Source organism: Anser anser (genome assembly GCF_964211835.1).
Source record: "Anser anser genome assembly, chromosome: 1".
NCBI lineage: Eukaryota > Metazoa > Chordata > Aves > Anseriformes > Anatidae > Anser > Anser anser.
Window position 1 is genome coordinate 13,336,899 of NC_139720.1, and position 22,526 is coordinate 13,359,424.

A 22,526-nucleotide genomic window follows, 5' to 3' on the forward strand; every position below is an offset into this window, starting at 1 on the left:
TTTTTCATGGAAACTAATGTATAGTGCCTGTCTGAAGCATGTATAGGGAGAGCTGTTACTGTTTTTTTGGAAACTTTTGCTGTCCCATGCCTGGAGCTACAGTTGATTAGTTTGCCAGAAACAGCCATTCGTTAATCATCAACACATGGCAAAATACATTGTTTATTTAAGATACGCTGTACCATGATAGAGCCTGTTTATTTGTTTATATGGTATCTTAAATGAGCACACTGATGAATAAAAGCATTTCAGTAAGTAATTACAATTATCTTTAGAAGCAAGTATCTCATGGTATAAGACAGACAAAATTACTGGACCAAAACCATGGCTTGAGCAATATTGGAATAAGTAATTCAATCCTTACACAAAGTTTCAGTCCCTTTACTGAGAGGGGTTAGCCAGGAAATACAGTTCTGCATCGTGGTCTGACTTCTGAGCTGTTCCAAAATTCAGAAACGTTTGACTGGGTCCCTTATAATTAAAGCAGAGGTTTTGAGGTGATAAGGTGAGGTTACCAAAAAAATAATTAAAAAAAAAATCAAGAATAAAGAGTTTTGGAAAAGAAAACTCTAAACATGGAGAAACTGTAGTAAAAATGCATGGGAAACTAAGCTGCAGAAGCATGTGGAGACAAGGCAGCTAGCAGTAAAAGCAAAAAACATCCTGCAAGCATCCTTCAGGTTACAGGAAGTGGTCAGATGACATAAAATTTGGAGTATTCTGAGGTTCATGTCAACTACTGTAGCTGTACTATTTTAGGATATCCAATTCAAGTGCACATGAAAACTGAAACATGGCAGTCCGGGAGCTTCCATCTAGCAGTGGAGTTTCTGCCCATGTCACATGTGAAGATCAATTTACAGTGAGTGAGAAGACAGTACTGTGTTATTTGCTGTCTCAGAAGAAAACTTAAGTTTTCTTAGTCCTTTACCAACTCATGTGTACGCTGTCTTCATTTCTGGTTACACGGGTGTTGGACTCCCAAATCCTTCGTGTCTTGAGACCTGAATACTGGAAAATATTTGCTCTTTCAAGAAAATAGAGTTCTTGCAATCTCCTTTCCAACCAACAGCAACCATCAAAAACCAAACCAAAGCAAACCGAAACCAAAAATGAGAGTGTTCTCCAAATGTCTAATATATTTTAGCCGTTAAGAAGCGATGTCATTTCCAGTTAAAAGGCAGAAATTGTAAAAGTAATTGTTAATGAGTCATTTGTTAATGAAGTACTCATGAGGTTAAAAGAAATGGAACTGGCTTCATATTAGTGCTGACAAAAAGAAGGAAGCATTTACTTCTGCTCTCAAAGAGCAGCTTTTGGTAGAACCAGACTGTAGCATACCTGATGCCTTTTTGGTTAGAAGCACTGCTCTGGTTAGCAAGGCCTTCTGATGGCAGTTTCCAGATTTCCTCATTCTGATGCCAAATTTCCTCATTCGTTTTGCACTCAATAAGGTTAATAGAGACCCACACCTTTCTCAGCACTTCAGCTACCTTTAAATGGTACTTGGTGTTGTGAAGTTGAATGAGAATGTTACAGTGAAGTGAAGTTTCTCTAAAGATGTCAATGTGCTGCTTCTCACAGGATTACTCCTCAGTGAATCACAACTGACACAATCTTTTCCTACAGAAGCCACATTTTAAAACGTGGTGAGTTGGCTTTCCCTTCCTCTAATAGGAAAAATAAATTGCACCAGTATCAGTCCCACAGTTAGATTATCCACGATTCTTTGTGTCATTAATTAAAAGACCATTAGCCTCTAGATACAGAAATATGCAGCAGGATTGTCAGTCCATAGGCCAATTTTTAAATTTAATTTTTAAATAAACCTGGCACCAGGCTAGTATGCTGGCAAATATAATCTCAAATGCTACCTGATACTGGAAAGAATGGACAATTTTTATGCTCATAACTATTTCCTATGAAGCTGCATTGGACTGAAACTTTAAGAACTTCGTGGTTGCATATGTTCTCTATTTTAATCTAATGGCAAAAATGAAGCTTTGAAAAAGTATGTGACAGTACATGAGATATGCCTTGATACTTGCAAGGCTCGTTCAATTAAGATGTCTGCTAGGACTGGTTAGTGTTTAATAATAAATAATGGGGAATTCCTTTGGCAAAATGAAGTATACATGATTTATAGATTTTGCTATAAGATAGCAACTTCAAATTAAAAACATTTCTTCTATTGCTAATTTAGAATCAAAGCCACTAGCATGTTTAGTTCTCCAGATTCATCTAATTTTTTACATAGGTATCTCTTCCATCTCTTTGAATAGGGAACAAAATGTCTCTGAAATGTACATTTCGTGCCTGTAGTATATAAATTACACCTGAAAACAGCTTTTTCCAATACATTCTGTGAATATCTAAGAATCTGAATAAGGTTTTAGGAGTTAGCTTGAAAACAGAGAATGAGGACCCATTGTTCATTTTTGTGACAATCTGTTACTTACATTTCATGACTAAAAACATTCAGGTTGTGAATGAAATACATAGCTTTATAAAAGTACATTGTGACATGGAAGTGACTGTACTGTCATTGCTTTTGATGTCTTTATTTAAAACCTGCTGCAATATGACCAACAGCTTAGAATCGCTGCCATATTTTACTATGTTTTTGATGCAATTATTGGCAGAAAGCCAATATCTTCCCAATATTGACTTTGAACTATGATAAAAAAAGATTTTTTAGAAAGTGTGACATATACAAGATGTAGAATATATCTGAATCTAACTGTGAACTCCCTTCTATTTTCTGAGTATCATTGCATTTAATGGCAGTTGAAAAGCCACTCTGATCTTGACATAGTCAGTGCATTCTGCAGCCTGCCTAGGTCTAGGGAGGCTCTTCAGTTGTGTTAGAAAGAACAAGTAAAGAACCTTCAGTACTGAATTATTTTACATGGTTGAGCCACCTGACTCAAATTGCACAGGGTAAGAGTTTCCTGTCTTTGAACATACAGGGCAAAGGATCAGAGCCTGAGGCTAGCTAGCAAAGAACCAACCACCATCACATACCAGAAAATCAAGATTGAGAAAGTAAACTTGGTAGTTTTCCTAGTTGTAAAAATCACAAAAAGGGGAAAGATAACACTGGGTGGAGATGTGTGTCTCAGGGCTGCTTTTTGTTTTGAAAAATCTGTGACTCTCTAGGGCTTTCTTTACAGTAAAAATAACCAGTTGGGAAATTCCTTGGCTGAGTCAGAAGAGTTTAATCAAGATGCTTAGAGACCCCATAGCATACAGGACTCAGGCAGAGGCACAGTCCTGGGTCATCCTGCAAAATCCACACTATTGCAAGTGTGTTTCTGAGAAATCAAGTCAGCTCTTTGATCATGGCACACCAAACAAAATGGAACTTGCTCAGATTTTCATTCCTATTACATCTAATTTCTACAGGAAAATGTATAAGCAACCAGAGCTCAGAAGGGCTGCCTAGTGCTCTAAACAAAGATATAAAGGCACAGAAAAAGAAAGTCAACAACAGTAATCCGGGATTAGAGAAAATCCCTTGAGGCTTAATATGAGAAAATCTGTAAGTCAGAAAGTAATTAGGAAGCTAAAAGTATCTTAATATTTTTTTCAGTATGAAGTGTAGTATATTTAGAATATTTTTTTTCAGTTACTACTGTTGCATACCAATCCTTCAAAACACTTTCCATAGCTAACACATAGCTAGCAATCTAATTAGAAGTAGATGTTTTGAGAAGAAAGTTCTAAAATGACATTAAGAAATCTAAGCCAGAGAGGAAAAAAAAAAAAAGGCCTGACCAAAAAAAAAAAAGTAATGACAGCAGAATTGTCTGTGGTGAGGCAGAGGGAAGTAAACCAAGGAGGGTTTGGAAAGCATGAAGCACATAAAATATCTTTTAAGTTGCTAAGCATCTGCATGAGTTTTGTAGTCTCTAAAGTGACTATTAAACCCTGGAATGATTTAGCAAGGAGTGCTCTATCTACAGTGGTCTTGTAAGCACTGTAGGAGTGGGGTTAGCATTCTCCTGGTGTGGACACTCTCTACATAATCTAGTGTTACATATTTCTTACTCTTGTTGAAGTAATAAAGCTTGATTGAGTTATATACACAGAATTGTCAACCCTCCTTAAACTTTAGCTCTTTTCCAAACAATTTCAGTACCTTTGGAGTGGCTGGCCACTGTGGAGCTCTAGGTGTAAGGTGACTGCTCTGTTACGCTCTTAAACACAATGGAAGGGCGATGGATCTGCATCTTGGAGGCACAGAGCTGAAAACTCAGACTGAAATCTGACCAAAATAGACTCCATGGGGAATCAAGAGTACAGGTCCATTTACAACAGTGGGAAAATTGGATTGTGCTGTGGTAAATGACCTGTTTTTTCCAATTGTATGTTTCACTTCATGAAACTATGCTCACGATACCTTGACTCATTCGCTGTATCCATGCTATATTTTAAACACAGGTCCACAACAATGCTCAGATCTACTTCTGCCCTATACTAACATTCAGTTGTTGGGAAATATGCTCTCACAGGCTCCCACAAACTCTCTGAGTGGGCTCAAGTACTCAGTGCGATGGCTGAGCATATTAGGTCCAGCCTGGTTTTCTCCCTCAAATTCCACGTTTCCTTGAGTTGATACCCTGTGTCTGTATAAACTTCCCTAAAAGAACCTTTTGTGCCGTAAAGATATATGGTGTCCCTATTTCTCTTCACTTCTGACTGACACTAGAGTATGTAGATACATACACGGAGCCATACAAATCCTAAGGCAACGACGTGGACAGTCCCCATCCTCCCCACCCCTCCCAAATAAAGGAGCAAGATGAAGATCGAAGGAGCAAGAAGATGTCAGCGAATACAGGCCTTATGTTTTTGGGTTTAAACCTAAATTAAGATTAGGAAATATCCCCTTACTAGGTAATATTTCTACAGTACAGAATCTTGAGAGTCTGGAGTTGCTTACACTCTTTCCAAAGACATTTCAGTGCTTTGTAAGATTAATGCAACCCAAAACATCCAAGAAGTGGAGATAAAGGCAGGCTGTGGCCAAGTATTGTATATAGGTGTCAGTCATCTGTAAATGAAGCAACAAGGCACACAGAAGTTAGAAGATTATTGAACAGCTGGAAGGAAAAATAAAACAACATAGCACACAATTTCAGTGTCTGATTTGTGGGAAAATGATGTTTTAAAATAACCTTGTAGAAATAAAGTTTCTGGCACAACAGAATTCTGAATCTCTGCAAGAGGCTCTACAGGAACTGTCACTTAAATATCAGGAGCATATAAGATATTAGTTAAACATGATTTCACAGTCTAAAATCCTGTGGGATGTTTTTCACCTAATCAGAGTAGTTTAACATTCCCAACCTCATGATTTTGCATGTGGCACATGCAAAGGCCTTTAACCTTTCCTGGTATTGCATTGTTCTCACTGAACTATTAGGATGTGCTTAGAGTTTAGTTACACCACTTTTGTATCCTAGTTCCCTGTTACAAATGAGTCTCATAGCAAACCCTTACTAACATATAGCTGTGTTTGTTTAGCTGCTTAGTTTCACCTCACAGTTCCGTTTTTCTAAAATGATATTCATAGCCATTAATGCTAGAAGACTTGTTTGAGAAACACGTGAGATGCTGAGCCTTCAAAGTACAAAAGCACTCATGCAAGTTATTTAAAAGCTCCCCTGACCTTTGCGGGAACAGTCAGGAATAAACTAACACAGTTTAATAGCCTTGTTCAGTCAGGACCAAAACTCAAGTGGGGACCTGCTAAAGACCTTTAAAAGATACTTGATTAAAATCAGAATGTTTCTGACCCCGGTGAAGTGGAACGGTGGAGAGAGAAGTGTGTTTCACTAGCACTGAACAGCCAATTGCGTGAGAATCTCAGGTGAACAAGGAGGCAAGAGGAAGCTGGGACCTGGTTTGTGGGACAGAAAATTCCACTTTAGGTATGTTAAGATCCAAAATAGATTAATAAATTGATTACAAGGTGAATAAATAGACTAATATTCCTACTGAAATAAACAAAATTTGCTGACTGAACTCAGTATTCAGTATCAATACATTTAAGAGAAATCTACATTCATCACACACTTAAGGCTAATCCCTCCACAGGACTGAATTACAGAATTCACTGTCCATTGAACGGTGTCTTCAGAGCTTTGCTATTTAAATACCTGAATTATTGAACCAGAGATTTATTTTCAATTCTTGCTGTATTTTTTCATGTACAGGATATGTTTCCCAGAGCAACTTCACTTTTTTTTTTTTTTTTTTTTCTCCCTATGAAGTAAGTTAAGAGCCTGATTACTCTTGAATCAGGCTCATTCCTTGCATAAGACTTTGAACTGCACTGCTGAATATTTTATGATATCATCATTTGCAGAATGACTTGTACCTGTCCTGGGTGGACAGAAACATGACAGGGAGGCTCACTGCACTTTCACTGAAGCCAATGGGGTTTATTCAATGAAAATTAATTTGCCCCTGTAGATGTGATTAAAGTGATAAGCTATTCTAATGTTACAGTAACTTGCACAGCACATGCCCAAACACTCTTATTGGACATGTGTTTCCACATGGTGTTTTCCATGTTCTCTTGCTATGTTTTTTGTTTTAATCCAGTTGTTTTTGTGTTGTTGTTATATATATATATATATATATATATATATATATATATCTGATACTGCACAACATGACCGTCAGATGTATTAACGTATACCCTTTGGAAAAGGTTCATTCTTAGTTTAATCTCCTGAACATTTTTAAACAGTCTCTCAGTGGAAAATATTTCTTTATGTAGCAGCTGGATCCCCTCAGTTTATACTAGAGTTTGCCAAAGGATTTGAATCACCCATTAGTTTTAACACAGGTGTACCCAGCTCATTTTATGGAGTTGCAAGCTGGATTCAAGTCAAAAGAAAGAAAAAAAAATCTTGTAAACTTCTGTGTAGGTTTATTTTAAAAAGTCTTGATGTTCTTTTCTGAATATGGTAGTTAACAGATCGGATTTTAACCTTTTAAAGAAGAAGATATTACTTAGAAACAAAGTGTTGGAAGGGGATTACTATGTCACTCAGTTTAATTCTTGTCCCTGTTTGAAGGAATAACAAAATATGATCCAGTTCATTCCCTTCTTAAGAAGGGAATTAACATTACATGATACTTTGCCTCTATCCCAAACTATCCCAATTTCCAGCCTAAATGTATCCACTGATATTTTATGCTATTTTTTTTGTGTGTGATATGTCTATAAGGTGTACAATGGAAAGTGAGGTTTGCAAAAAATACCTAATTTAACTATGTTGTAACCATGTACAACTTCTATTATTACTGTTATCATGAAAAAATAGCTTGATATCTATCAAAAAGCAATGGATACAGGAAAGTGAGACCCATATATAAAATAATTAATGGTGTGCTGTGGGTATCCGTAAGATATAAACTAAGGGCCAGAAAGACCCAGAGCAACTCTCTTGGCCTACATCCAGGAGAGGGCATACAGCGCGTCCATGAGGCATGTAACTGTGGTTCAGCAGCCAGTTTCTCCAGACTGGATGCTGCTACGAACAGTTTCATCTGTTATGAGCAGTGTTTCATCTCTGGTTACAGAACTTGCATTTATGCCAGCTTTTGAAAATGTATTCCTTAGGCATCTAGCTTTTCTTATGCGTTATATTAAGAGGTTTGGCGGAGAGTTGAGCTAGGCAGAGTCTAACAGGGCTGGCTTTACCTGGGTTCAGAAACAACAACAAAGCGTGAAAATACTAAAAGTTACTAAAACAAAGACACTGTTTTTGGAATCACCCAAAACACCAGAAGCTGAGAATATCTGCAGGATAAAGGAGGGAGAGGCTTTTACCTGATCCAGTACAGACACCTTTATGTCCTATCTGCAACCATTAGAAGAATGCCAAATTCTCTAAAGAACCAAGTCTCAGAACTTTAGTCGGTTGAACTTAGGCTCTGATTTTAAAGTTAGATGTGTGCATTGTAGAATTGTGACGAGACATAGATTCCAGCAGGTCAAATTTTTAAATGAAATAAAATGTATTTCTTTGCAATAGCAATGCCAAAATTACTGTCCCAGTTCTTACCTGTGGACACACATACCTTTGGACAACAAGCTATGCTGACAGATGCTAGTCTGTGACAGTAAAGTGCCAAATATTTCACAGCTTCATCTGTCAGCTGAGGGCAATTGGAGATGTGACAATATTCTAGGTGTTTTGTGCCCGTGCAGAACTCCTGAAAATGCAACAAACAGAGCTATCGTTCTTTGTTAACATGCCTATTCTATTCTTCTCAATTTACAATATATTTATGTCAATCCTTTGATCCATTTCAGGCACTTCAATTGTTCTATGCACCCTTCATTAGCCGTGAAGTTACTCAGCTGTAGGCTGTGAATTCCACTGGAAAAAGAAGAGCTGCATTAAGAGGCTATTTTCCATTGCTGATGCAGATATGTTATACAGTGTGTTCATTAGAATAAAATTCTGCTCCATACTTCTAATACAGCTCAATGTGGAAACTTTTGCTTTAAGAGACTGCAGACTTGTTAACTCAAAAATAAAACAACCTAAAGCAGTACTTCTTCACTTAATGGTGCCATGATGTGAGTATACCAGACCATTTTGTGACATTGGTTTCAGTAAGAATCTCTTCTCTTCTATCATTTCCAGCCTAAAACCATGGTAAAATAACTTAAATTTGTCACTGAGCTGGTCTTCCATATTTTTCTAATCATGGCCTAAAGCTGACATAATTTGGCATATATTGGAATGAAAAATCTACCTCTACAAGTAGAACCTTTCTCTAAAGGAGAAAGAAGGAAATATTTATATTGCAGATTGAATACAAAAACTGACTGCTTGAAGATTTTCAAAACCTTTCTAGAATTAGTCCTGAGGTAAACAGACTAAGGACTACATGGATAAATACCACATGTACATGCAGACAGAGATACATAAATACACTTACTTATTTTTCATTGTGAAAAAGAGTCTATAGTAACCAGCCTATGGCCACTTTTTCTTTACATTAAGCAGGAACTCAGGCACTAAAATATAGTTGATCACTGGTAAATGTTAGCTTTTTGATGATCAAAAGGTGTGTGACTGTGTGTGATTTTCAAAAGTCTTACATTAACAGATGCAAAGAAACTTGAATGGAAGTCTGAAATTTGTTTCCCAGACCAACTTTTTTAGAAATTTTATCTGTATCATAACTCTAGCTGTTTTGTTGTTGTTGTTGTTGTTGTTTTGTTGTTTTTTGTTTTGTTTTGTTTTGTTTTTCCTACCAATACAGCTGTACCAAGGTAGTGCTTCTTGGGCTTTGGGTTCTTGTTTTATATCACAAAATATTTGAATGTGAATGTTTTAATGCAGGACTGGTTAGAGTGAACAATACCGAATTTATAAAAATTGGCTTTTGTACCTCTCCTATTTTAATCCTAGATTTACAGGGTGTTAACAACAACACAGAAATATTCTAAACCCCAAAACTGGTGGTTTTTTTATTTTGTTTTGTTTTGTTTTCTGTGTGTAAGAGAAATCGAAATACCTTCAGAATTAGTCTCAGACATGACAACTTAATCACTACATTCTCAGCTAGGTATGCAGCACAAGCTGAAGCCAAGATTTCAATGCCTGTGAGATATGATTATCTTGTTTTTACTGGCATAGTTAGTCTACATACATACCTAAAACATCCGTCAAAGTTAGGTTCTGAATTTGCTCTTAAGTGCTATTTGCAACAATGTGGGAGTAAACTTTAAGTCATATTTCACAAAGGAAATGGTGCTTTGTTTGCTCTCTTCATCTCTGGATCCCTGGCTCTATGCCTATGATGAAAATACCCAAGATCTCCAGAAAAGCTGGTGAAGATCTGAAATTTTTGCAAAACACTAAGGACACAACAAATAATTGAATAGTATAAGAAGGAAATATGATTTTCTAACTTATTTGCACAATTTTAATTCTGCTTAAATAAGACCTGAAGGCACACAAGCATCAAAGAAAATATGTAGTATGAAAATGCTGCTCATAAATTGAGCATTGTCTGAGCTATGAATGAGATCCTATTTACAAAATACGTGATCACATGATCATTTACATACTGCTATAATGCCTGTAAACAAGTAAATGAATTAACACTCTAAGATCAACATTTTTTTTGCAATTTTACAACTTTCTGCATTTTACCTTAACAGTGTTATTAAAGACCTCTTAATATGCATTTTCTTCTCATATAATTTAAATATTCTTTATATAATCAAAAAATAACTAGGATGTACAGCATAAAATGGGGCAACTTTCTACAGCTTTTTCCATAAACTCATATCCTTTGATTTCACCTTTAAAGACGGACTTACCATTTTGTTTCGAGTTACTTTCTTATCTTTTCTTCTTCCTGCCCTCCCTAGATCCATGACCACATGGTTTGTCCTACATCTTCATGTGCTCACTTCTGATTCTTTCTTCATCAGAAAGTTCATATTCATATTGCAGTTACAGAAAGTGTAAACACTTCTTTTTCACATTCTTTTTTCACTTTATGTTGTGCGACACTTACTGAAATGACACTTACCTTCTCAGGCATAGTGCGATGTAGAAGTGAATATTCTCCTCTGAAAGGAGCAGTGCTGGCTCTGCACCGACTTTCAGTGAGATACACAAGATGTACATACTTGGTCATTGTTTTGTGGGAACAAAACCATGGAACTTTACACTCATGAAAGGCCAGTCAGAATTATTCCTAAAGAAGCAAATTCTAATGGTCTGACATACACATTGGGTAAGAAGATTCAATCCAGATGCATCCCTTGTGGTGCAGCAACAACTGACTCATTCTTATAATATATAGCTATAAAATGATGGATGTTGGAGCTTTATAATGGAAAAAATGTAGAGGCTGAAGACTGGGATTACATGATGGCAGTGCCTGTACCTGCAGCCTGACAATCTGAAAGTGTTTATGGGCATAAAATTGATGTTGTTAAACAACATGATTTAAACATTTCTGTTACATGTGGTTAGAAACAATTCTCAGTTACAGAAAAAAAGCAGGATGTAAATACTTTCTCCTTCTCAACAAAATGCATAGTTCTTTTTTCCACTGTAAAGTTATCAACTAATGCTTATTATATTGTTCTGAAACACAAAGCAGTAAATCAACGCAATTGTATTGAATCTATCAAATCTCCATAAGGATGTAGATAAACTTCAAGCACATACACAACCTGTGATAAAGAACAATACATTTTGGAGACAGTCATCTCCTTTTCTTCATCTGAATCTTCAAACTAGATTCACTTCATGCCCCCTAGATAACGTATGGAAGTAAACAGCAAAAAGTTGACCCCTATTCACCCTTTTCGTGCCACTTGCAATTGTACAGATCTCAGACATATTCCCTCAGCCATCCCCTTTCCAGACCGCAGGTTCCTTGCTTACTGATTTGCTCCTTTTAAGGAAAGTGTTCCATACATCTGATCATCCCTCCTGCCCCCTCTGAGTCTCTTCCAGTCTGCAGTGCAATGTTTTACCCATAAAAAGAATTCCAGTAACACAGAATAACCGATTTTAGCAAAACAAGATAATGAATACTAATAAATCAGAATTTCATATGTAGTTACTGCTGTGATGATAGTATAAGGAAGATAAATATTTGGATGGCAAATCTCATTGTTGACTAACTAAAAAAGCAAGTCCATAAATCAAAAATACAAAATAATTTATAAGCATTGTAAATGGAGTTCAAATACTGTATTAGAATTAATATTTCTATGAAATTGCTAATTATTCAAAAGAGTGTTTTTTTTTTACTGTGTAACTTCAAAACTTATCATCGACATAAAAAATCGCCTTTGCTGCAACTTCAATTTTTAGGTTGTTTTTTTACATATTAATTAATTTCCTGTGTGATTACTTCTTAAAGATTATTGACCCCGGAAAATTTCTAAGCTTATAGGCTAATGTTAAGGTCAGAACAGTAACAAATACATATTTATATTTTAGCCTAATTTTTTTTTTTTTTTTAAGAACAACGTCTCTCTTTATATGGTCAAAATCCAATATTTAAATTTTTAAACCAACATATATAATAATCAAAAGAAAAACAGTGGGGAAAAAATAAGTTTAGTGAGATTCAACAGATAATTCTGCGGGGAGTATGAGGTCTTTAGAATAAGAGGTCAGTATTTCAAATATCTAGCTGAAAGTACATGTAGTCTAATTTCAGGTAGATTACTTTCATCATTACACATGAACAAATTATGGAGTTGATGTTTTCATAGGACATTTTAAAAGTGGAAAAGTGGTTGTGTTTTTTTTTTAAATAACGGTGTAATTTGTGCTGTGTTTTTTTTTTTTCTATAAAATAGCTAAGAAATCTGTTCAATCTGGATGAGATGTGTATGCTTTTCTTATTGAAATATAATTTGTTATTTTTAAGGATTTGTGCTGGTAAGAAATATACTGTTAGACTGAGACATATTTGTATCACTAAAAGACAGTTGCGTGTAGCAATGTATCAGCAGCACATGAAGAACCACACATAACAGGCTAAATGAAATTTAACTATTCCACTGAACTAGTCATACTAAGTCAAGTAAGCACGGCATTCATCAAATGGCAACCTAATAAAGCAGTAATACCTGAAAGCTCACACAAGCAGTGAGAAAAGTATATTCTAAATAGAAATTCATGAAGGATTTTTAAAGCAAGGATGAAAGAATAGTGCCAGCAATTTAGATTGTAATTTGCACAGTACAATTCAGTAAAAAAGCTCCTGTATAATCAATTTCATTCAACGCAGAGGGCAGAATTTGAGATTCATTATAATTTACAGAAGGAATGAAAAAATGGAATAAGAAGGGGAAAAGAATTTCTAACAGTGAAAGTTTAGAACGTTGCAATGAAGAATGAATGATGATGTAAAGAGTAAAATATTATCTGTTTTGGACATTGTTAAATTGACAAAATAGAGAGGCTTCCAGGACACACCAAGAAAAGAAGTTAAGTTTTACCTGAATCCCAGTATCACTGACATTTTTGCATTCTGATAAAGAAAGTTGCTTTATTTTTCCACAGCAGCCAAGGGCTCTCAACCCCTAAAAAAATCCAGAAAAAAAATAACCTTAGAAATCAATATATGCAATTATATGTAATTACATTTAATATCCTAAGATGGCCAAAAATATCCAAGTTTTGTATGTTAAACCTTCTACCTAAGAATTACAGCATCTTTTAAGAAACAAAAATAATAACTCTTCAGAATACTCTCTCAGAACATTATTTACTTTTTACAAAGAAAAACAAGGATTGGAGATACTATATAAATGAGCTATCCAAAGTCACTCACTGAAATCCTTGCGGGAAATATAGTCTGGATTTCTCTCCTCCTCTAAATGCTTCATTACATGACTGTTCTCAGATATTCAAAATAACTTTCTTTTTGGTTGCATTTTTTTTAATCAAACTAGAAATAATTATCATTGTTGTCTAGTTAAGCTCTGATTCTGAAGTGTTTCTTAAAAGGACTTTCCTGCACCCATTAGAATCTAACAGAATAGCAGGACTTATTTTATCCATCTCTGTCCATAAGAGCCGATAAATGCTAGGCTCTTACGTACATCCTACTCTTCTGCAGAATGCATGTAGTTTACCCTCCTATTTTTTCCTGATGTACATACAGGAGTTAGGAATTCACTGTAGAAAATATTCAATGGCAAAAGCAAAAAAAAAGAAAAAAAAATTTAACCTGTTCAGAAAGAAAGAAACTGGAGAAAAGTAGTATCTTAAAATTGCTGCCTTTAGGATTTTCTTATTGGTGAAGGTCTTATGACTAAAGCTATGCCTATAACTACAACTTCTGAGTACAACAAGACAATACTTGAGATGTTTGAGTCACACTGATAGGTGCATTCTACTTTAGAAAAAAAAAAAACATTCAGGACAATAGGGAGGTGAAAACTTTGGTAAATTCCTATTTTAGGAGTGCAAAAGGATCAGAAGATGCTTTACCTTTTTTACTGCTCGTACCCCAGGAAACAGAACCATGTTCTTAACCTCAACTTTAATTTGAAGGAGAAATAAATGTTAATTTTGTAAAACGTGTTTTGATATTCACAGCAGAGTAGTTGTATGCTCCATATTATTGAACAAACTTTTCTTCATGAAAACAAAGTTATCACTTCATTCCATGTGGTTAATAAATTATCTACAATTAAGTAGTGAACAGCACTACACAGAGAGGAAATATCATACTGACAAAATAAACACATTTAAGTAGTGTCTGGAATCCAGATGTGGACACTGTAGTGATAATGCTGGGAGAGTGCGGCTGGAGTTCAAATTTTGTGAATTCCTGAAACCTCACAGGCTGAATAAAAACAGAAAATGGAACAATGAAAAAGATTTTCAATCCTAGCTGCTTATGAAAACAATTAAATTTGCATTTTTTTTCTCAGCAGACACAGTTATATGCTGACCATTACTTACAACAGCTTCATGAAAATCTACAGATTTCAAATTTGTGTTGTCCAGAACAATCTTATTCAAGAAAACAAATAATTGTCTACCTAATCCTCAAATGTGTTCATGTCAGAACAAGAATTCCTTACAGAAGAGACTCATAGTGATAGGGTCAACCTTTAGGACATTGTTTTTTCATCCATTTCCCTTTACCTAAAAATGGTACGACTTTATGGTACTTGGTAATGAAATATTAACTTTTTTTTTTTTCTACATGACAACTAACACTGCTATTATTTCAAAGCTAATCTATAATGATATTATGTGACTATACTGACACTGTGTCATAATAAAAATATTTTTACAATAAAAATCAAAGTCTCCTTTAAGGTGTTTCATTAATAACACCAGATTTGAGAAGGCAAAGACTAAAGACATGGTATAAAAGGAATGTCATTAGGAGCTGCCAATCACACATAAAAAAAATGAAACTTGGATGTTTCCAAAAATAAACCTCTTCAAACAAGTTCAGTGCAGGAAGTCTAATCTATATGAATTTTTAAACTATTAGTTTTTAATTTAACATATGTAGCATATGTTAACATAAAGTAGCCAATTATGACTACTTTTAGTAGAATTCCTGTTTTATTCAGTAGCATTCCCTGATAAACAACATCAGGGATTCCCATCTGGGATACTGACCTATTTCTGAGACTTCTATACTAAGCCTCCAGACATTTTTAAAAAATATGTCGAGAGCTATGATTGTATCATCAGAACTCCTGGAAACATATACTAGCAAAACGGACACTACACAGCATGCAGACTATGACACCTACTCTGTAGGTTTCCAAAACATCTTTCTTCTTTATCATAAAGAAATCTCCCATGTATCTTGGATTAATCTTCTGTTGCCATAGCGAAAGGGAAGACTTTGTCTTGCATGTCTTGTATAGCATGTTTATTACAGTCTCCATTTAAAAAACAACTTTAAAAGAAACATTTTATTCTTCCCCAGCAGCTGTTTTTTTCAAGCAACTGAATTTTACAGTTTTGTTCTGTTTAAATGTTTTGTTCAGTTAATTCATTATGGGAGGCCTACAAACATTTGCAGAACATCATTTATTATTATTTCACCACAGTTTTTGTTGATAAGAAAATAAGAATCTACTGTACCAGATGGTGAGGGTCTTCACTTGCTGGAGACAAAAGTCATCTGAGGCTGTAGCATACAAAAAAGCAATTCTTTATTATTTATATTTGCAAACTGCAACCCTATGCCTTTCAACTGCAGACTGCAATGAATGTATCATCTCTTACTAACATGTGCTACATTATTTTCAGCTTCCGAGATTTCCATTCACGCATCTCTTGGTAACCCTAAAGGTCAGCATCTGTAAAGTATCTATGTCTTTATGTTCCAGAGATACACAGATGTCTCTTCCTGTTCATACCCCAAATCAAACAGGCTGACCTCAAAGTGACTCCAATCCTGGAAGACAGCTCTTCTTAAGAGGTAGCTCCCACCTTCCATTTGTGAGCCATTTTGAAATGACTCAGGCCATCCTCTAAAACGCTTATATTTCTGTACAAAGTAGCCACAGTCCACCAGTTTCATGCATCGAACACCTAGTAGAAAATGAAAATGTAACCCATATCTTGCAGTATCATTTCCCTAATAAGATATATGTGGGAGAACAACATTCAGTTTCAGATAAGCAAACACCTTCTGGAAAACTGGTAAGTTCTTAAGCAAAGCAGCTATATTATTTCCAGTACCTGAGCTAATATAAAGGTAGGTCAGACCTGCTTAGGGGAACTGTAAAGACATTTTTTAATTGCAGTGCAGAAATCTCCCTGTATGACTGTGTGTATAACACATTCCATAAAACTTAATTTCTGTATCTAAAACCACTTGTGACTAGACCAAATCAAAACTCATGAAATATGTTTCTTGATACTAAGTCCAGACAACAGGGCTTCCATTGTAGCAAAATATCCTGTAAAACCACTGAGCCCAGTTTTCAACTTGGCTGGTTACCTTTAATTCCTACTGATTTTTGTTGGAAGTCAAGGTGTTAGCACATCTGGCACTGATTGCAGAGACTCTCTGTGCATTTCCTATTTCTACACAGAATTAAGTTCCTAAGTCTTCAGGCCAAATCCTCTTTCTCTATTCCCCCAGGAAAACCGGACTGCTAACATCTGAATCTGGAGCTTGCATGAATATGTTAGCATGTCCTTCTCCCTGCCTTGGGGACATGTTTTGTCACTTCCTTTCCTTTGGAAATCAAATGCAGCTAATTCATTTGCAGTCTGTTGCTGCTTATAGCTATCAGCCCTGGTAATATTTTTTCTCTTAACCTTTGCAAGGTTCTTCCTCAGTCCTACTGGTCTAATTTTTTAACAGACCAAAATGTAAAGCCAGGCTATGGATTCGAGACACCATAAATACAGAATCCCACTGCAAAAAAAAAAACACACAGTGCAAAAAAAAAAATACTCTATATAACTGTGTAAAGCCAAAATGATTTTTCCCCCGTGGTCTGTTTAGAATCTTATTATTAAAATATTAGTAGATATTTCTGTTGCAGCCTGGCCTTCAGGAACAGCCAGGATCTGAAAATCATTAAGTACAAACACATAAGAAAAGAAAGCAGAACTAATTGTTTATATACTACCCTCAACTTTAAAGAGCAATTTTGCATAGCCAGCATGCAGAGAATTTGTGACTGATGACTTGGTGCCACACACGATTCCTGCAGGGACATGCCAGTCAGAGGAGAGACTGGGACCTTAGGTTCATTGCAAGAGAGACTTCATGCATAACAGCCATTGAGAAGAAACTGTGACAGAAAACTCCTTCTAACACTTCATATTTCCTTATAATTTTTGGTTTTAGAAGTGTACCAGAGTTCTTTCCATTTTTAAATTGTTTATATATCTCAGGAGTCAACTGATTTACTTTAACAATTCCTTTTTTATTCCTTGTTAGGCTTTTTCTGACTGTCTAAATCCTGTTTGGCTTAAGCCATTTTCTTCAAATGTCCCAATACTTCTATATTTAATGTTTTTTTTTTTATGTCCCAAGTAGATGGGTGGTCCAGGCCGTGTGCATTAGCAGCTTGTGTCAGATCGAGGAGGAACGCTACGCAGCTGCATGCTTTCAGACTCTCAGGCTTGGAGCAAAGCTGCCAAAGCTGTGTCATATAGAACATCAGAGAAGGTTTAAGACATTTTATGAAAAATATGGAGAGCATGAGAACAAATCTTATAACTAAAACTGCTTCTCTAATTCATGGAAGCATTTCCACTGGGACTGCTTTTATATGAAAGACAAATAGGTTTCGGCCCTAAATGCCAGTGTTTCCATCTCAGTAATAGAAACATAACCACCTTGCATATATTGTAAATAACGTAAATAGAATATCTAGATGAATAGAATGTACTAGAATATCTACAATATCCAAGATGATTTGTGATTACTGTATCATCTATGCTTTCACGAAAATGTTCACAATACTAACAATTTGAAACCAAGAAATCTATGGTCCATATTCCAGGGTTTTTAGGAGAGCAAGAGGTAAGGGAAAACTATGTGAGATGGAAGGCTAGCTAGGAAAAAAAAAAAAAAAAGTTTTCACAAAGAATTTAAAGGTAATTTTTTTCAAGGAACTGTACATTTTTGTACTGTCATTGTGTTGTTTGGTGTCATTTTATTTTTTTTTTTAATCTATAACTGAGCTTGCAAATCATTTCATTGCTAAGTCTCTCTTTTAAGGTGTTCATGACTCTAAGAAACCTATTTCTAGTACAAGAATGACAAAAACAGAACAACCGTGTCCTTCCCACCACTAAAAAAAAAGTTTTGAGACTTAGAAATATGTCATTGTTTTTTTTTAAAACAATTTTGAATGAAGAAGGAAACATTTTCAGAAATGTAAAAAGATGAATACAACTGAGAATTATATATAGACTGTATATGTATTCACATGTTGTTATTTTACTGATATTCTTTAAAGGAAAACCTATATGGAAGGATGATGGCTTATGATTGCATGAAGTGTTTATTATCTGCATATCGGGAGGACAGGAGAAACATAAGGCTAATTTTGACATCCTGCCAAGAGAAAACAAGAGAAATGAAGATGAGGTTTCACTTTTTTTTAAAGAAGAGCAGGTGTGGTGAGGCAATACTGCAGGAACTGCTCAGCAGTGCTCAGGAAACGCCCTAAAAACAGCTGAGAAGGATGCAAATCAGATGCTTCCTTTTTAGCATCATAATGGACTCTAAGTCTTGTAAAAGAAATAATGGTTTTCTTTAAAGTGTTTTCTTTCCTTTGAAGAGGGCACACTAAAATAACAGAGTGAATAAATTAATACTTTAAATGGAATTGTGTTTTATTTTACTGAATGTTGAGTATTATATATGAATATATATTATATATTATATGATTATATAGAATCAAAGCCCTAGTGAGAAAAGGAGAGCAAAGTCTTTGGGATGCCACCAGTCCTTCACATTCATGAAGATGTTATCCTCTTCATTGGTTGATACTTGCTTTCATTAATGAATGGTCTTTGACTTAGCAAGAGACTTAAGAATACATACAAACTTAAGCATGTGATGAAATTACTTGCTTTATCCTAGGTTCTGTTTAGAAGTTTGCCTAGACATTGTTTCTCTATGCATTACTCTCTGTGCATAAGTTCCTATACAATACTGAAATCTGAATACATGCAGTGATTATTTTTATCCATTTTCCAGTCTTTCTGTTGACTATTAGTTTCAGGACAAGTATGGTAAATTTCTACAAATATGAGAGAGATTATCAGTGTATTTCTTATTAGCACTATGTTTTATCATTACTTTGAGTCTACAAAGAGTCTACAGTGTTTTTCTGTACTAACAAGTTCTCTTGTCAGGTACAATTCTAAGGGTCGATATATTTCTTCCAAATGCAAAAAATTCCCTGAATGAAAGACAGGCTTTAACAGGGACATTTCTCTTATTGGCACCAGAGAAACTACAGAAGAGGAAGGCAACAGCAACAGAAGAAAATAAACTCCATTTTGATTAAGATCTTAAGTAAGGCAGTTATACATGAGGTACAAATCTGTAAGAAAATCTGACTACTGTATCTTTTTTCCCCTATCCTCCCCCTAAGTACATATCATCCTTATTACAGTAAATTCTGCTCTATTTAGATGGGCAGAATGATTTTGCCATCATTTGAAAAACTAGAAGGAATCATCTCTTGTGTAATGCAGATCAATGTTCCATATTCTACACGTTTCACAAAGACACCACATTCACCTAGACACCAAAAACAAGAGATCTGCTGTGCAGGCTACAAGAAAGAACATGAACCTTACAATTTCTCTTTATTAGCATACAAATAGTAGCTTTTTACAAAGCAGAGTGCAAGATCTTTTTCATCAAATCGTGTTTTAAGATTAGAAGATGTATTTAAGATTTAATGTTTTAAATGCTTAAATGTTATAACATTAGAAAATGCACGAGTGCCATACACTTAAAGAAAGCAAACAGTGAGAACCATACCAGTTTTCTATCTTGTACTAGCATTCAGATCAGAAATTACAGGAATGATAAATGGTCAATTTCCGAGTGAGTTTATCTGTCTTGTGGGAAGGAGGAAACGGAATGTCTTAAAAATGCAGTGTAAGCAGAACAGCTTGGATTAGTGCCGAGGGCAAGGGTTGTGCTATGTGAAAACTACAGTAAGAAGAAATACAGCACTTTAGAAGACTAATTCTGAGAAGCAAAGAGAAAGAAAACATTTATGTTGAAACACTGTGGGACTGTAATTCTAGGAATTATATATTTCATTCAGGTATAATATTGTGATATTTAAAATAACAACATTAAATTAAATCTTCATGGATTTCCCAGCCCTCTTTACTTGACATAATATTGTGTTGTATTGTACTGGATTTTATTTTATTTTATTTTATTTTATTTTTAGGTCTCCATAATGGATACAAGTATTTTAATTACTTTAGCACAAATTCTGTGTTAGAACCAAGCAATAAGGTTCTTGGTCAGAATTCTTCTTGAACAGCAACTGAGTGAATATTCTGTATAGCAACAGTTTTCATCATGATGTTTCTCCTAGATTTCTGTGTTCAGTGAAGAGTTTGCCCTAAAAGTAAAAGTAACAGCTAGAACTGGCTCTAAACCCTACCCACGAGGCAGGACCTGCCAAGAACATCTTATGTGGAGGCCTGCTATGTTTAACCTGGCTCCCACACTTGCTATGTTGCTTTCCAGAGTCTTAGCTTCTTGACAGTTTGAAGATACCTTCTTAGTAATTCTTTCACTAGCAATTATTTTCTGGACCACAGTGTAGATCTGTGCCTCTGTTAGAGCTAACATTTTTCACCATAAATCTATTTAAAGGAAAATGTAATTTTTACAAATTCAATATTTAAAAATACCAGTTTTTCGTTTTTCCTCAGGCCTAATCATCTTGGAGAAAAAAAAAATAATCTGCTTAGCGTTTTTTACAGATCAGTTTCAGACACACCCAACCTCCTCTTTTCATCAGTTTCAGTTTCTCTCTCAAATCTGAGAACTATCCAGTGTGAGAATTAACTTTTATTGGGTAGTGCCTGTATATTGGCAAATATTGTATTACACAATTCTAAAATCTGTTTTAATGATATTGCAGCTCCACTGCTTCTTATCCATGCAGATTAAATGAATGGATTTTACTGTATTTTTTTCTGAAAGCTTAAATAGATAGCAAGCACATTGTTTATCATTTAATTATATATATATATAATATGCATACATATATACAATTATTGCATATATATACCATATCTGAGATGTTGGTTGCAGAGATATCAATGGACATCAGTGACGACGTATTTCCCAAAGCTTCAATTCCAGCATCAGTAACATTTTCACAGTGACGTAGATTAAGGTAGGTCAGTTGATGACATCTAAATTAAATAATAATAATTTAGACAATAAGTAATAAATAAATAAATAAATAAGAAAAACAGAAATGTTGGCTTTTCACTTCTGTTACAGAAATGTAGTATAACAAGTACATTTTTCTCATAACCCTTGCCAAGTTTTTTTCAGGGGACCTATGAAAATAAGCTCTCCATACCCATGGGATTATATCAGACTTTTGATATATGGCTTATGTAAGCACTTCCAGAGACTACACTCATAACGTTTTGCATTCCAAAGGTTTCAAACCATGAAGAGTAATAAAATTAAATGAAAATATGGAAATCAAGGAGCTATATTACAAATTCATATATATATTAATGAGTTTGATGCTTGACTTTTCCCCGTCTCCAAATCTGTCATATCTTGCACAGGAACGTCAAAGTTCACCGCAACTACAGAATTCAGTACTCTATGGCTGTAACCACACCCACTTACAACAATGCAAATAATAGTACAAAGCAAACGTAGACATTGCTAAGATCTTCAAATCAGCACTCACTGAGCATACATGCATGACTGAATTTTACCTCCTAAGTAAGCACAGTACGTAGTGTGTTCTTATAAGCAAAACAGAAGACCTAAGAAATGATTGCAAACAATGATTGCATCTACGTTCAGAGCCCTAGGGGCAACACTCCATCAATAAAACAGAGAAGGCATTCCCTAACTTACCAGCAAGCATGCTATAACTGTTTACAACTAATGTTATGAAAGCCTACCAAGGGGCCTGCTGAGATATCTAGTAATGAGTGGAAAGACTGACTCCGATCTTCTCTTGAACTTTAAAATTTGTAGTTTGATTGCCAATACCAATACTCCTTCTGTTGAATGGGGAATGAAGAGGTTTAGCAACAGAGTGCTTTTTGTTTGTGCAGGCATGAGTATTTACTGAGTTTTCAAAAATGTGACCTAAATGAATTTTGTCACTGACAACAACCACTTAAGCACTTTTTTTCCCTAGAATTAAGACTTCTCAGGTTTCCATATTAATATTGATGATTTCCCCTTTGTTTCAATGGCTATACACCTCCATCACTGATTTTAAAAGAGAAATGTAAGCAATATTCATAGAA

At 35.1% G+C, this 22,526-nt stretch overlaps 1 protein-coding gene across 1 annotated transcript in view; it reads right to left on the reverse strand.

Moving 5' to 3' along the window:
• The window catches only part of FBXL13 (F-box and leucine rich repeat protein 13), a 72,645-nt gene that overhangs the window by 11,020 nt on the left and 39,099 nt on the right, over window positions 1-22,526 (reverse strand). Inside the window, exons 4-7 of the mRNA XM_083820957.1 lie at window positions 21,308-21,434; window positions 13,019-13,102; window positions 8,101-8,235; window positions 4,946-5,056 (exon numbers count right to left, since the gene is read on the reverse strand). Of these exons, the coding sequence (XP_083677083.1) occupies window positions 4,964-5,056; window positions 8,101-8,235; window positions 13,019-13,102; window positions 21,308-21,434 (439 nt within the window). The 3' untranslated portion in view covers window positions 4,946-4,963. The remainder of the gene's footprint in view (window positions 1-4,945; window positions 5,057-8,100; window positions 8,236-13,018; window positions 13,103-21,307; window positions 21,435-22,526) is intronic.